The sequence below is a fragment of the Malaclemys terrapin genome, chromosome 5 (assembly GCF_027887155.1).
Source record: "Malaclemys terrapin pileata isolate rMalTer1 chromosome 5, rMalTer1.hap1, whole genome shotgun sequence".
In the NCBI taxonomy this organism is placed as follows: Eukaryota; Metazoa; Chordata; order Testudines; family Emydidae; genus Malaclemys; species Malaclemys terrapin.
In genome coordinates this window covers 16,337,966-16,355,275 of record NC_071509.1, presented here as the reverse complement: position 1 = coordinate 16,355,275, position 17,310 = coordinate 16,337,966, and the positions used below count along the sequence as shown (strand labels likewise).

Here is a 17,310-nt window from a genome sequence, read left to right as displayed (position 1 = left end):
AATATTTAAAATTTTAAATATTTTAAACATGAGGCCTGTGATCCTACATAGGATGATTCATAAAAAGGTATAAATTTAAGGCAAGATTTTAAGCATGGTAAAGATCCGTAGGATTTTAAAATGTATTATTTATTTGTATTGTGGTAGTTCCCAGAGGTGCCAATCAGGATCAGTACCCCATTGTGCTATGACTACACACACAAAAAGACACCATCTCTGCTCCAAAGACTCCAGAGTCTAAATAGACAAGAAAGACAAAGGCCAAGGGAAAAAGATGCAATATACAAGCAAATTGATCAGTAAGATGCACATTTTCACAGATAAACAGATTCTAAGATTTTTAGGCTAGAAGGGAACATTATGATATCTAATCTGACCTCCGGCATAATACAGGCCATAGAATTTCACCCAGTGATTTTTGTGTAGCACAGAAACTTGTGGTTGAACCAAAGCACATATATTTTAAAAAGATATCTTTTAATTTTGATTTAAAGACTCCAAGTTATGGAGAATTTACCACTTACCGTGGTAATTGTTCCAATGCTTAATTACCCTTACTGTTAAAGAATTGCATCTTATTTATTGTAGTTTTTCTTTTAAAATATTTGTTAGTTATTTGCCTAGCTAGGTCTATCCTGACTCACTGCTCCTAAGGAAGTCCTGTCTGTTCCTGTGGGCGGGATCTGCCCTGAGGAGATTCTTCTTTGCTTCTCACAGCCCATTGGGGGAGGATATGGGGAAGGAGGCTGGTGCCCCTAGAGGGTGTGTGTGGAGCAGGTAATACACCTCAACCATACTTTCAGCCACAATATTCCACAGCTTTGGCTACAGGTTGGCATACCTGGCTTCTGTTTAGGGTGACCAGATGTCCCGATTTTATAGGGACAGTCCCAATTTTTGGGTCTTTTTCTTATATAGGCTCCTATTACCCCCCACCCCCGTCCCGATTTTTAACACTTGCTGTCTGGTCACCCTACTTCGGTTAGCTCTGGCAAAGCTGGGGTCAGGTTTCCAAGTCCCCTGTTATGAAACCTGAGACATAGAGTTCATGTAAGTCTGATTGTTTTGTGTTGCCTAACACTTTGGTACTGGGTCATTTATGTTTCCATGTTTCTCATTTACAGTTTCACCTTCCTTAAGCTTTAAGGTGTGTTGAAGTGGTTTTAATAATAAAAGTGTGTTTTTCTCAGTTTCATATCTTATTTGCTTTACATTTTACATGTGAAATCCAGGTCCCACATCTTGTGCGCACAGTATATATGGATATGATATTACAGTGGATTAGGGTCATAGTTTGTGGCCTATATCCCTAACTCAGGGTGTGGAGCATACAGCACAGTTCAGGGCAGGATGCAAAGGTGGCTGCTGCACTCCCCCAGTAGTGAGCCTGCTGTCTCATCTTGGTACCCTGGCATAAATTATAGTAGCCTGATAGCTGTACCAAATTATGTCAGCCGCTAACAGCCCCAGTGAGCCAATGCAGCAGTTTAGGATTCAGAGATTGTAGGGAACCCCCAGACAAGTCTCTTCTGTCAGCAGGAAGGAGTGGATTGGCAAAAGAGCCCTTATGCTAACTTTACACCACCAGAGGATCCACCTTCTACATGGGAGAGGGCCTCTTATAATCAGTTACATTGGCTTTATGATTGCTTATGCTGGCATTGGGGACAAAATGAAATGTTTTTTCTATGTATCTGTAGTTTATTGACATCAAAGATCTACAATTTTTTTAAAAAGTTTAGTATTGTGCTGGATGGCCCAAATAAATAGGATAATGGATACTTCATCACATGAGTAATTTAAGCTGCTTTTCTTGCAGTTGCTTCTTTCAAAGCCTGTAGACCTACTGTAGATTGCTGGCTCAGTTGGATTTGGTGTAATGCCTAGACATGCAGTCACTGATACAGTCACACCCGTTATTTAAGAATGCTGAATCCCGCACATAAGAGAAATAATCAATATTATTTTATTCCATTTGGGATATAAAATGAAAAAAAAAAAAAAAACCTTTCCAAAGCACTGGATAGCGTTGGAAATAAGACTTGACTTATTCTTATATTTGGGCTCCAACACTCTTCATGGACATTACATCACCCATAATATACATGGTGGGATTTCACATCAGGTTGGAATTGGAATGTGTTATGCATTTGTTCAATACAGGACAAGGAACATGAATCTGATGTCAAAGCAAGAGGAAACCATTGGAGGAATGTGGAGAAGGGGATAGAAATTGATCAAGGAGGATGATAGGCACACTTATTCCTGAAATTGTTTTATGTGAAAGCAAAGGGCTGAATATAATAATTATTAATAACTAATAAAGTAGATTTGTTACAGTCTAGATGTACTCAGAACATCTTGGATAAATGCCTGTGCTTGTTTTAATTCAAATAAGTGTAATTTCTTACGTTTAAAGTAATTCACTTTATTTTATTACTTGTCTCCAATTTCATGAACTCTTCATATGACTAGTTTATGAAATATGCACAATAGCTTTATGCTTTTAAAAATAAGTTTTACCTTTAGAAAGCAGTGAGCAGATAGATTTATTTCTAGAATAATTAATTCTCAAGACGACTGTAATGCTATCCAACAGTGTTCAAAGCTGTTGGGTAAGTAATATAAAGAAGCAGGAAAAGGTCTAATCATTAACTAATTGGCTGTGTTATGCTCTTGACATAATGTTCTGTAACCTTGGCACTTGATGTGTTCTTTAGTATTTGAAAGCGGGAATCAAAGTGAGAGCATTATCACACTCTGTATAGTCAACCTCTCATACTTTTCCTTTTTCTGTTTATTCATATGAATTTCATGGAATGTACCATGTTGATTATATTTTGTTAGGGTATTTTAACCTCTTGTCTTTTCTGGTCTGTGTGATTTGGCTTAAGATGCAGACCGTTGTTGCAATGTCACAGAAACAGAAAGATGTAGTGTACAAGAGTTTGCCGGGGCTCGACCCAATCCAGGCGGCAGGGAGCCACACCGGCTCACTACCCACTGGTGCTTAGGTACTTTGTCCGGCTGCAGGGTCTCCCTCGGCAGCCCTTGCAATCCTGGAAGACGCAGTAAGCCCGACCCTGGCTCAGGGCGGGCACCAATACTATGTCAGGGCTCAGGCCCTCAGTCAGGGATGAGCAGCAAGCAGCAGTATTTAAACCCAGGCCCGAGGTCAAGACAGGGCAACCAACGCTGAGTCAGAGGTTCAGACCCTCAGTCAGGGTTGAGCAACAGTAGTACAAGTATTTAAGCCCAGGCCCTAGGTCAGGGCGGGGCAACCAACGCTGAGTCAGGAGCTCAGACCCTCAGTCAGGGCTGAGCAACAATAGTAGGCCTAAGCCTCAACAGGCCTGGGAGAGGGGGAGACTGCCACCCACGGGTTGGGTGGCAGGGGGGCGCAGGCCCTCCCACTCCACTGCGTCCCAGCCTGGGGCCCTAGCAGTGGCAGAAGGCCCGCTGCTTAGTCAGTGGGGATCCTGGCTGCAATACACTGACATAGGCTCTGGCAGTGCTGCAGCCAGACTGGGGTCGGCTGCTCCCAGGCTACTTCCACACTCCCCCTTGGGGCCTACCTGGAGGCTGGTGTCGGCCTCGGGGAGATGCTGGACCATGGGTTCGTCAGGCCAGGGATCATTCGGCAAGTCCTGCAGCTCCTCCGGATAGCGGGCGCAGGGCAGGCCCGGCGGCTCCTCCGGGTAATGGGTGTAGGGCAGGCCCGGCGGCTCCTCCAGGTAGCGGGCGCAGGGCAGGCCCGGCGGCTCCTGGCGGCCGCCCCGGGCTGCAGAGGTTTCCCAGCCCCGAGCTAGGCTGGAGACGTCTGGTCTCTCTGGCGGCTGGGGCTGACTGAATTCTGAGGGCGAGCCTTTGTACTTCTGGGTCACCGTCTGACCCCCTGAGGGGCGGGCTCAGAGCTCCCTAGCTCCGCCCCACTCCGGCCTCTGGATGGGCTTTTCCTCCTCCGGGGCGGCGGGGAGCCACACCGACTCATTACATGTAGTTATATCTAAGTACTGAGAGGGACAAGTTAGGTGAAGTAATATCTTTTATTAGACTGACTTCTGCAGGTGAAAGGTATACACTTTTGAACTACACAGAGCTCTTCTTCAGGTCTGGGGAAGGAAATCAGAGTTGTCTGAACTCTCTGATTTCCTTCCCCAGTTCTGAAGAAGATCTGTGTGTCGCTCAGGAGCTTGTACCTTACACAAATAGATGTTAGTGCAATAAAAGATAATACCTCACCTTCCTTGTCTCTCTCATATCTTGGGACCAACACAGCTACAACAACCTTACAAATATTTGAGTATTATTGTTCTTATTTGCATATCTTACTCCGTTACACAGAATTTTAAAAGTGGATAGTTATGTTAGTTGCCAGATAATTTATCTGATCATTCATAAAGTTGGCACTTAATTGCCATTTGAGTTGATACAGAATTTGGCATTCTGCATTGTCATTGTGCTGCATTTCCTCTTATTTAATATGCCCTAAAATTGGTTCCTTAAGTCTCTATGGATTGAACTCTGATTTACCCTTTTATTGTAAGATTTAAAAGGTCAAAGCATGAAAGGGTCATGTCCTCACTTGTTATAAATGTTATCACATGGAATGCCTATGCTCAGCATTGTGAGTGGGCATTGAAAATAGTAATTTCATTAATTGGTTGGGAAATATGTACCTATGAGTGACTGGACTGACCTGCAAATGCTTTAAAATAAATTATCGATCCTAGATGTGAACAGAAAGAGTGTGTATTAGGTGGGTAAAAATGCATACTAGGCAACCAAATGAGAGTAAAAGAGGAGGTGTCTTTCTGTGAACTCTTCCCATCCTGAGTTTTTAAGCTTTTATTTGTACACTTACAATTTATACATGTTGCAAAAGTAAGGTTATTTTGAAATATTAAGTTATCTAATATATTTTAAGAATCTTGTATGTTTTCTGACCTGTCTAAATTTATATTTAGATCACTAATTTTGGAATAAGATGAAAAATCTGAGTATGTTTACCTGCATTTTGTAGTTTCAGATATATGTCTTTCTCTTTGCAGGCGATCAGACATTTTGAAAAACATACAGCAATAATTGTATTTGTGGCTGATTCTTGAAGAGTTTGGCAGCAAACTGCGTGGTAACATTCTCTGAACTTCAACTCTCATGTCTCTTATGGACAAACACAAAGTGAAGCGGCAACGCCTAGATCGTATATTTGAAGGTTAGACACTGCAATCTATGTGACTGCGTTAACCAATTTTTTGAATTAATGATCTTGCTGGGGGTTGGAACTGTGTTTCTTACAGTAATTAAACTTCTTTTTAATTGAGTGTGGGTTTTTCATGATAGACTCACAATCACGGGCTGAGATGATCATAACTGTGCACAACTATTCTTTTGAGATGAAAGCCATAGAAGACAAATCTAGTGCTAGAACTCCAATGTTATTGTTGTGCATTAAAGGCAGTCCATTCCCAGCTTGATATTTTAGTAAATTCTGTACAAACCTTGCAAAAGGATAGATCTTATAATGTGAACCAGAAGGTTCTTTTTACTTATGTGTGCTAAGACATGCTTGTTAAGGAGGGTGGTTTCTTTCATGTTCTTCTACAGGTTAAATTCCAATAAATTCAAGAAACTGTCTGATTCTTCAGATAGCACAGGATGTGAAATATATTTAAAATGATCAGTACTAGAAAAAAGAGCCAGCCTGTCATTTGGAAGGATTTTAGTAAATTGGATCAGTCAGTCTATCTCATGCCACAAATAATTTATTCTTGTATAATGTCTGAGACTACATTGGTGTTTTGTGCTTTTTGATTCACATCAAAATAGGTTTGGAGAAAATTTGTGCAGTGTTTTTATATGAAATATCTATAAACCGAAAAATCCAAAAAGACTAGGGATGCTTGAATTTTTATATTATATTAAAAATGTTAACCTCTCTTTGAGGCACAAGTAGTTTCCCACAGCTTTATGGTTACAGAAATTCAGTTTTGCTTTTCAAAACATCAGAGTTGTATTTTGTCAATGGATCATATTTGTGAGTTGAATTTTCTATGTGATGTTCACTATCCATGCGATTTTGTGAATTATAGTGAATAGTGGAACAGAAGAGAAAGTAAATGTGGCCCTATTAGGATTCAGTAGCTAAATGCACAGAGTTTACATTTTTGTCAGGGACATGCTGGCATTCTATAGAACTACTTAAATATTTAACATTTTACAAAAATGTGTAAGATGTTTTACAGAGTGCAAGAAACTGTTGTTACACAGCTGTTTAAAGATTGTTCATCTTCATTGTCAGCCTTCTTCCTTATCAGTTCCAATGTGCTTATTTGTTTTCTCTATTATATTTATTTCTAAATGTCTGACATTTTCACAATATTTTTTAAACTCTTATTTATTTTTCACTGTCAAATCCACTTAAGTGCAGGATAATGTCTCTAGTTATTGTAGCTATGTGACATTTCAAAAGTTGTTTTTGTAACATGCTAATTTTAATGTACTTTTGCATTGGTGTCAGCTAGTACTTAGAGAAGAAATGTTCTCTAAAATGACAGAATAGTAGTGTTCTAGTTGTAGATTTGTATGTGACAAAAAATAGTTTTGGGGGAGGGACAACAGTGGATTTAATTTTGTGGGCCTGATTTTCAAAATTAGATGCTCACAATTTGTAAGATGGCATGCCATGTTCTCTTGAATAACTTTTCAAAACAGTGGCAGTATTAATATGTACCTGGTCATTCCAGTTTTATATGCTGTTTTATAAATTACTGATATATCTCTAAATGACAGAACTGGAATACTGTCGCTTGAAAATGCCAAAGAATTAAAGATCAACTCTGGCCTTTCACCCACCGCATTGTAATTATGAGTGCTATTTAGACATGCACGTATAACTGTGTGCAGTCTGAGTACCCTGTGTTGGAAACCTTTAGGTGTTAACTCACCTTACAGAATTGTGAGGTAACATTTAGCAGTTTCTTCCTAGAAGATAAATGGGCATTTAAGAATGTGAACGATTAATTAATTGCCAATTATATTGTCCTTTGTCCCCCTTTCCCATGAAACTGGTGTCTGAACGGAATAGTTGAAAATAGTATACATTTGGCAAAACAGTTGGAAGAGTGTCACAGTGCAAAAATAAAATATGTTCATTTTTGTGTAATTTGGAAAATTTGAAGTATGTTTCTTGGCTTCTTGAAGGCTAGTTAGCTCTAATTAGGCTATTATTGTACTGCATATTGTAACAACTGTAAACAGTGCAGTATATTTGCTTACGTTTTAAAACTGTCTGTAATTTACTGTCCATTGCTGGAGTGTCACAATGATATGCCAATTTTGTCAAGCTATGTTTAGCTTGCTGGGAACTCAACAGACCACGGAGGGAGGCAGCTGGAGATGACTGGGTCTGGAAGAGGGGATCTGTAGTCTCTGGGTCTCTTGCCTGGAGCCTGGTTCATAGATTCATAGATTACAAGGCCAGAAGGGACTATTGTGATAATCTAATCTGACCTCTGTATAACACAGGCCATAGAACTTTCTCAGAAGAATTTCAAGAGCAGATCTTTTAGAAAAACATCCAAGCTTGATTTATAAATGATCAGTGATGCAGAATCCACCATGACCCTGGATAAGTTGATTCAGGGGGTTAAGTACTCTCACTGTTATAAATTTGCCTTACTTCCAGTCCGAATTTGTGTAATTTCATCTTTCGCCTCTGGATCATGTTAGCTCTTTCTCTGCTAGACTGAAGAGCCCTTTATTAAATATTTGTTCCCCATGTAGTTGCCTATATGCTGTAATCAAGTCTCCCCTTAAGGTACTCTTTGTTATGCTAAATAGATTGAGGTCCTTGTGTCTGTCACCATAAGGCATATTTCCCACTCCTTGTAATAATTCCTGTGGCTCTTCTTTGAACGCGCTGCAATTTATCAATACTCTTCTTGAATGATGGGCACCTGAAGTTAAAAACATGCCCTATCCAGGCTTTTTTCTTATGTATCTATAGGAACAGTGTGTGGCACTTTCCTTGTGAGTAATAAGCATCAGACTTGCCAAATACCAAATAGTCTCTTAAAAACTAACCGCTGGTGGAGCCTATTTGAACTTCATATATTATGAACCACCCACTGGAGATGTGAAACTAGGACCTAGGCCAGTATCTTTGTCCACATTAATGAGAGAGAGAGAGAGAGAGATGCCTCAGATTATCAAAAATCAAATTTGTTCATATAGTTTAACTTGGTTGCCTAAAATTAGGCACCTAAATACATAACTAGATACATTAATAAAAGTGGGATGATTTTTCAGAGGTGCTGGGTGTTTTCACCTCCTACTCACTTCTACAGAAGCCGCAGATGGTCAGCACTTTTGAAAAACAGCCCACTTATTTAGGTTACCCAGTATGCACCTAGCTGCCCAATTTGAGGCATCCAAATTTGAAAATGTTTGCTTATGGCAATTACTTTATTTACTGTGTGTAGCTGAGGAAGCACCCAGCCTTAAATGAATGTAAATTAATATGTATTAATGATGGAATAATGGTAAATTTGCAGATATTTTTCTTAGGGAATTCCTTTTATATATGCTCCACCTCAAATCAAAGCAGAATTGCTAAAAGTTGTACAGTAAGATACCAAAATAAATAAATAAAATTTTGAAAAAGGAAATATACTATACAATTTACTTCATTTACTTTTCCACCTTTTCTTAAATCAGTTTTGATCACTTGAACATTTTTATATTCTGTGGAATAAGAATAGGTTTTATGGAATCAAGATAGTTATTTTATGTGTGTACTGACTAGGTTTCTAGTTTGTAAATTCACACAGATTATTATAAAAGAAATGAAAAAACAAAATGTATAGACAATTTGCAAGTTATACTAAAACTTCATATTAGAAAGTGGTCACAGCGTTACACACTGACAGATATTAGTTTTGTGAATTTGCGTTGCATATTTAGTAAAAGTCATTTTCCTGAAAGCATTCCAGTGGAATGTTTAGTTGTGTGATTGACTGTGGAAGCTTTATTGAAAGATTAGGGCAGCAGAGGGAGCTAGAAGATCCCTAATATTTTATTGTTTTTTCCAAGTGAAAGTCGCTCCTCCATGAGAAGTACCAATTGACCTACAGAAAAATGCCATCTTGTAAACTTAAATGTCCTTAGTTAATAAATAAGTAAAAATTCTGAACTGGAAAAATTTCCATTTCCCCCAGCAACCTAATACAAATTAAATTGGAAATCAGACAGTAAAAGCTGCAGAAATCTTTCCCTGTAGAATAGCCATCAAATCCTTCGACTGTAACTAATGAAGATGTTTGAGGCAATCTGAATTTTCTGTAGATAATCCAATCTCAATTTTCAATGAATAACCCAGTTTCAGGTTCAGGCCACTTGTGATCAAGTTACTCTAAAAGTAAACTGTTTAAACTAATAGTTTTTTCCATTCTGATGTCACACTACTTTCAGAGCACTTTGGAGCAATTCCAAACTGTTTTGCTAGATTCATTTCCCCATAGGAATCTGTAAGTATGTTGTCAATAAACTTAGACAAAATAAAAAAATCATAAAATGCCCAGTTGAATTCAGATTGCAGCAAAGAGGTTAAGAGCAATAAACTCAGGTAAAGCATATTTTGGAATTCTTAGTACAATGAGTATGCTATTAGTATGAGTAGGCTGAGAACAGAATGGTAAAATTGTTTGTTTATTCATTAGTGAGCATTTACCTTCCCTCACTCACTTTCTCCCCAGTCAAAACGTTATATATATAATGGTACTGTTTATGTGCACGAGCACATGATTTTCGATTGTGTTCTTAATATGCAGTATGTAGTCACATTTCACAGAGAAAGATGGTTTCATCATCCTTTTGGATTAAGATTGCCTCTGTAAATCGGTTTTCTAATTTGAATCTTCATTAAGTGCCACGTAAAGAGAGATTTAGAATTTGCAAATAGTTAAGCTATTACGATGTTGCTAACTTATTACAAGTTGCATTGCTACTAGTATGAAAAGAAAATTGGCTTAAATGGCCATTTTGCCCTAAATGGTGCTGAACAGCATCCCTTAATGAAAAGAAAAGTATTGTTTTAACAAGAAAACATATAAAAAACATTAAAGGAAAAAAACTAAATGAACATTGCATATTCTGAGAAGATTTCTCTTTTACTGAAACATTCAAATTGTTGGTTTAGGTTACAAAAGTTTTAAAGAAAAAATGAAGTGCAAAGATTGTGTATGTGTATCAATCAGTTTATATATTATGTACATTGAACACCCATTGTAGGCCAAATAAGCATGTTTCTCAAAAGTACCTGACATAGATGAGTTACAACAGTAGCAAAGATGGCTTTAGCACTGGAGACTTTTAAATTGGTGACTCTGTGAATACTTGGAGACATGCTAAATAACCACATTAAGAAACCAAAAAAGTACAGATGTGGATAGAAGAGGGAAGAAGGGGAAAGACTGATTTCCTCTAAACCTATCAGATTTTTTCGGGCAGACATTTTAAATATTTGATGACAGAACAGAAAGAAATATAAATTAACACTGCACTTATCATGAATTTAAAAGAATAAGTGTTGTAAGCATGATTGATCACAGTGCCACACTATCAAGATCTTTAGTTTTAGCCTCTTATATATATTTAAATAACGGAATTTTATTAAAGTGCCAATAAAATATTTTCCCCTGAAATTTTATTACTGTTTCTCATTCTTCATTGACTCACTCTTTTCTTTTTTTGTGAAGATTGAACCAATCAGACCCATGTGTTTTCTGGGTATCAAATACTACTTAGGCAGGTGTTATTTAGTTTCCACAACATGTGCCAGCTGCACTTTTTATTTTTTTCCAGTTTATCTAACCTGCAGATGGTCATGTTTGCCTCTTTCTGTTTAGTGCTCTGCAAACTCCCATGGTTGTTCCCTAAGTGTTGTTCGGCACTTGCATGCGAGCACGATCAATTTATCAAACTCAAATAATTTAGTAACAGTTATTTCTGCTTGCAATAAACAAAAGCAGCTGCACTCTAGCTATCCTTGTCTGCATGAATGCATAGATCCTAAAAGGCTTTTCTGACAATCACCACAAAAGTTCAGAATATCAAACTGGAATTTAGGGCATGTAAGTCAGACTGGTGAGGCTGTGATGTTTAGAAACAGGATAATAATGCAAAGAATGAATTAGTTACCATAGTAACTGCTTTGTTTTAATAATTTGGTGGGGCAGTGAATAGAGGGAGCTCGAATAGAAGTAGTAGGAATTTTAATTACATGTTGTGCACTGTGAGTGGCTTTGTTCATTAATATTGAAATTCATTTGATTTTATAGCGGATTGAAGAATAGGTATGAATTTTACTTAGAAAATGCACTAATCATGATTTATTACTTTTTTCCCCCCCTGGTAAAAATATGATCATATTTTGCACTTGATTATCGCAACTTAGATTATTGATTTCTTAACAATAAAACATGCCTAGCACACTCTGTTATAAGATTGTCTTAAACTGTACATGCTGTGATTTGTTGCTTGGCAGTTCTTGGCAGCCTAGCAACCCACTTAGTGCCTACACTTAAATGGCATATTTTCATAGATTACTGTTTTTGGATTATAGAGCTGATGGTAGGTTTTCTCCCTTTTCCTCTCCACTTTATTTCTTTTGCACCTATGAGTTTCAAAGACAACCACAGAAGCTCACATAAAGATGCTGCCTGCATAACTGTATTGAATACTGACACCTACAAGCTTACCATTGTGCCTCTGTGAATGGGAATCTTAGCATGACAGCTCCTGCATCCTCTGAACTATCTGAAGTTTGCAGTGGAAATTCCCGCCCCCACACAGTCAATTAAAAAAGTGTGTGTGTGTGTGTTTATATATATATATATATATATATATATATATATATATATATATATATATATGAGGTAAGGGAAATATACCTCTTACCTCTACTAACCCAGAAAAAAATTGTGAAAGGTGTTAGAAGTACACCTCTACCCCGATATAATGCTGTCCTTGGGAGCCAAAAAATCTTACCACATTATAGGTAAAACTGTGTTGTATCAAACTTGCTTTGATCCACCAGAGTGCGCAACCCCCTCCCCCAGAGCACTGCTTTACCGCGTTATATCCAAATTCATGTTATATCGGGTCATGTTATATCGGGGTAGAGGTGTATCTATATTATGGGTATGTCCTTATGATTTTGAAATGTTGTTATTAATTTGCGTTAAATAGTTTTCCAGATATTTCCTAGGATAGCACAAAACTGCTGCTTATAAGTTCAGTCAATTTAAGATAGGCTTAGATTTTATTTTTTTATTCTGTTGGCCTGGCACATCTCCTCCACAGCTCTATGCACTTCCCAATATTAAAAGACAGTAATAAAAATCTAAAATTTATTGCTAAAATATTTTGATACAAACTTCCACTTATACACGTACCAATCTGTAGACTCACAATAGAAAAAGAAGAAACTTTCTACACAAGGCTACTTCGTCTATGATGCCTACAGAACATGCTAACTGAGAATGGTGGGCAACCTGAGGCCATTGCACATGATGCAATATATGCTTGTTTTATCATTACCTTGTCTTCTCAGCTGCACCTCCAATCCCATTTGTCTCTCTAATTCACCTGTTGCACCTTTTTTTATAAATCTGGATTGTGAATCCTCTGGAGCAGGGACTGTCTTCTGATTACCAGTTTGTTCAATGCCAGTGCTAGTGCATCCCATAATGGGGTTCTGATCCTTGATTAGAGCCCGTGGGTACTGGTGTAAGAGAAATAATTAATAATAATACACAGCAATATTTCAAGACACTCCCCTGCCACATCATGCTTCAGTCTCAGCCCCTCCTTCTATAGACCTCCATCCTCCCCAAAATGTCTGTAAGAAAAAACAAGCTTTGCTGCATGTCCAGAAGGTTAAAAAAATCCAAGAGCTTTGGAGTGTATTCCCTAGGTGAGGACCCCTCATGGAAGATTTCCTGCTAGCATCTCCCTATCATTTGTGTTAAGGGAGCACCAATTTTGTGTGCTCCCTGACTGATACGCTAATCAACAATCATGCAGTAGTATTCTGCAGTAGTTGAGTTCCTGAATGATACATTTGTGCACCCCTTGCTGTGCTTATTACAGCAAGGTGACAAAGGAATGGATATGGTAGTAACATCCATCAGAAAGAAAAAGGACAAACTATTCTAGCCAAATGTAGGAGGAAAAAGTGGCTTTTTTGGCTATATCTGTTATTTGATCTTTTATTCTGAGACGTGTTTTAGTGTTGCATTAATAGAAACTGACATTCCTGCCCACTAGTTCGTCCCCCTGCCATTTTGAGATTATTCCCTGGCCTAGAGAACGTTTCTGATTGTTTTATGCATTTTTCTTGGTGGTGGACAAATGGGGCATCGACCACTTCCCCTTGGACACCTGTATCTAATTGACCATTATTGTTGATTTTTTTTCCGAATGTCCAGCCTAAATTTTGTTTTGTTCAATTTAATCTTATTATTCCCTTAAGCACCAAAAATTATCTTATAATTATCTTATTCCCACACCGCTTAGTGTTTCTTAAAAAGTCGTGATTTTAGTATCACGTGTCTCTTTTTTTGCATTAATTTTACTAAAAAATTTGTTTTTTATACCAGTAGTTCTCAACCTTTCCAGTCTGCTATACTCCTTTCAGGAATCTGATTTGTCTTGGGTATCCCCAAGTTTCACCTCATTTAAAAATTACTTGCTTACAAAATCAGACATAAAAATACAAGTGTCACAGCATACTATTACTGAAATATTGCTTACATTCTCATTTTTACTATATAATTATAAAATAAATCAATTGGAATATAAATATTGTACTTACATTTCAGTGTATAGTATCTAGAGCAGTATAAATAAGACATTGTCTGTATGAAATTTTAGTTTGTACTGACTTCGCTATTGCTTTTTATGTAGCCTGTTGTAAAACTAGGCCAATATCTAGATGAGTTGAATACCCCCTGGAAAACCAATGAGTACCTCCAGGGTCCCTGGTTGAGAACCACTCTTTTAGACTGACTGACATTTATGTAGTTCTTTTCAGCTAAAGATCACAACGTTGTTTACAAACCATAGTCCTATAAACTTTTAGCTGGGAAAAGAGAAAACACTAATGCTGTGAAAGCAACACTGATTTGAGCCTATGTTCAGATTGACCTGTGGTTCTACATGCTGCCAGGGGTAAGGAATGACCCAAGCAAGATGTGTGGTAACCATATCAAGATGCAATCGCCTAACTTTGTGGACTGTCCCATCTGTGGTTCTCTCTATGGATAACTTACCATGTGTGAACCCAAGCTGAAGCTGTCTGTTACCTAACAGCAAATTTAATTTTTTCCTTACCTGTGATCTATGTAGAAACACTTTACCACTCTTTCCTGGTTTATTATTTGTACCCTTGTTTCTGGTGCTTGTCATTCAGTGGGTTCAGTCCTGGTCCCAATGTAAATAATGCTGCCTTCCTGACAGCATGGTGGACTTGGCACCTCCTTGCAAAGTGATATAACTATTGCTACGGAGACTTGGATTAGGAACAATCAGAAAATTTGTAACAGATGCATAAGTGGAGAGTGGGGAAGCATTTTAGAATTAGGCTGTGATGTTAAAAAAAAAAAAGGAATGAAAACAGTAACAACAAAAGCTTCAAGCAAATGGCAAATGCTGCTGTTCTTAGAAATGTACCCAACATCATTAGCCCATTCTGCTATTTTAGTTTCGTACTTTCTAATAGCTGAATAACAAAGAGTGCTTATCAAGAGCAGGCAGGGTAGGCAATATCTGCCTTGTGCTTCAGTGGTCTGCACAAGCCTCGGAATAAGCCTGCCCACTTTCAGATGTCACCAGCTTCTACTGTTAGTCATGTCATTTTTAAACATGTTCTGTTCTTAGTCATGGCAAAATAAAAGTATAAAATTCCTGGAATGGCTTAACAGCCTAATAGCAACACAGTGCAGGTTATGTGAATTCAGATCCTGGGTGAGTGGCCATATTTCATGACTGTTGAGCATCCCCAGTCATTGATTTAGCTATGGAAGGGGCTGTGTTTGGCCCTCCTTTGTCAGGATATCTAGTTAGCCAAACAAAGGTCTACGAGCAGAGAACACCCTGACATAACAAAATCCTGCTTAGTAAATAGATAACAACTACATTAAGCATTGGTTTTGTATCTGTTTTTTTATTTCAGATTTAGCTTGGCATGTTGAGAAGAGTAGAATCTTGTTCCCTAACAGTTCTATATATATACTTTAAAAAGAATAAGTGTGTGAAAGTATAAATGAGGCACTTGTTCTCTGTGTATTTGGCATGCATATATACAAAGATACACACTGTGTTGGCACTTGAGAAGTTTATTCCTCTTTGAAGGATTCTACAGGTTTGAGAGAGATTCTCTTTCCTGGAGATGAGGAATACCACTGGAGCTGCCACTATCATTCAAAACAGAAGAAGCATTTTAAGTGCAACCACTCTACACACGCTATCATACAATGATGTGCTCCAGGTTGTAATGTTTATTTCTCCAGGTGCTAGATGCGAGTATCTTTCAAATTTTTGCTTTAAAACATACACCATAACTGTATTACCTAAGGTTGTGTGTGTATGACACGTGCGTGTATGTACGTATACACCCATGTAACATGCCTCATTTTAAAAGTTTGAACAAATAAGTTGCACTGTTTTGGAATGCTTTCAAAATTCACTAGCAGGAGCGTCTCAGCTGTACACAAAAAATAAAGATGCTTATTTAAGAAAACTGTTTTTAAAACACGCAATCAAGTTATTAAGGTTTGTTTTTTACATTTAAAATCAGATTTTGAAAACTTTTTATCGTGATAAATTGAAGATTACTAGCCAAATATCTGTTTTTTACCCAGTGAAAGTAGGAGTCAAATCCTGTTGTGATATATATTTAATAAATCACAGTTAGATATGATAATATATCATATGGTAGCCTGAGGCTATAATATAACTGTCTAAACATCAGCTTTGGAGTACCTGGAACCAGAGATTCAAACACTGGTTGAATTACCTCAGTCCTTCACCTTTCCAAAGCAAATACATGAAATACTACATATCGTATATACTTGTTCATAAGCCGAATTTTTTTATTAAAAAAGGGAAGCACCAGAGAAGGGGGTCGGCTTATGAACGGGTATAGAGAGGGAAAGGTGGGACACAGTCCCTCCCCCCGACAGAGGGAGCAAGGAGAGGCAGCACAGCCAGCAGAAACAGAAGAGAAGAGGCGGGGCCAGTGTGTCTCCGCTTCTGGCCACGCTGCTCTCCCCCCAGACTCTGAAACAGCCGCTGCTCCGGGGCTGGCAGGCTGCAGCCGTGCTGCTCGGCCCTGCCCCACAGAGCAGGCTGTGGCCGCGCCGCCCAGCCTGCCAGAGCAAGCTGTGGCTGTGCCACCCAGCCCAGCCCACTGGAACATGCTGCAGCCACGCCGCCCGGTCTGGTCTGCCGGAGCAGGCTGCAGCCGCGCTGTCCAGCCTGCCAGAGCAGCTCCAGCCAGGTCAGAGACATTCTCCCCTGACCCTCCCCAGATAAGGTGGGAAGGCATGGGATGGGATCATGTGGGGGGTGGTCACCAGGGTTTCTCCCCTGACTCTCAGCTTCTCCCTCCCAAAAAATGTCCCCACCAGTTGCTGTCCCGGCCCGTCAGGGTAAGTAGCTGGCGCACCGGGACACTTTGTTTACTTAGGTTTACCTCCCTGCCTGCGGACACTTGAGGTAAACAAACCATCTCAGCCCACCAGCGGCTTATCCTGATGGCCCAGGAGCCAAAGTTTGCTGACCCCTGAATTATAGGGTCGGCTTATGAATGGGTTATAAAAATTTTCCATTTTTACTTATCCATCGAATTACTTACACCCGAATTATAGGGTCGGCTTATAAACAACCAGCTTATGATCGAGTATATACAAGTTATCTGTCAGTGTGTATGTGTATTTCTGATAATACCTTAAACACAAAGTTAATTTCTGCTCTAGGTGGACTTTAAAGATCCCACAAAACTTACTGTAAGCATGTAACTGTTTTCCTTCGTGTCCTGCACCAAAGGTGTCTGCGTCCTCCTACTGTTTTTCAGTGTGCTGCTTACTACCACTTGACTTCAGCCCTCCATTGCAGAGGTGGCTGCATTTCGGTGGTGTTATATGATGACTATATAATTTGTCAAGAGCTTTGGAATCCCTTGGGATTAAAGGCTCTATGTAAGTATAAATTGTTATACATATAAACAATTATTGTTCACTTCATACT

At 38.7% G+C, this 17,310-nt stretch overlaps 1 protein-coding gene across 4 annotated transcripts in view; it reads left to right on the top strand.

Annotated features, from left to right (window-relative positions):
* The window catches only part of CTBP1 (C-terminal binding protein 1), a 417,525-nt gene that overhangs the window by 118,499 nt on the left and 281,716 nt on the right, over positions 1–17,310 (top strand). For all 4 annotated transcript variants that reach the window (XM_054029794.1, XM_054029795.1, XM_054029801.1 and 1 more), the window contains one exon: positions 5,052–5,215. In XM_054029794.1, coding sequence (XP_053885769.1) covers positions 5,158–5,215 — 58 coding nt within the window. In that variant the 5' untranslated portion in view covers positions 5,052–5,157. The remainder of the gene's footprint in view (positions 1–5,051; positions 5,216–17,310) is intronic.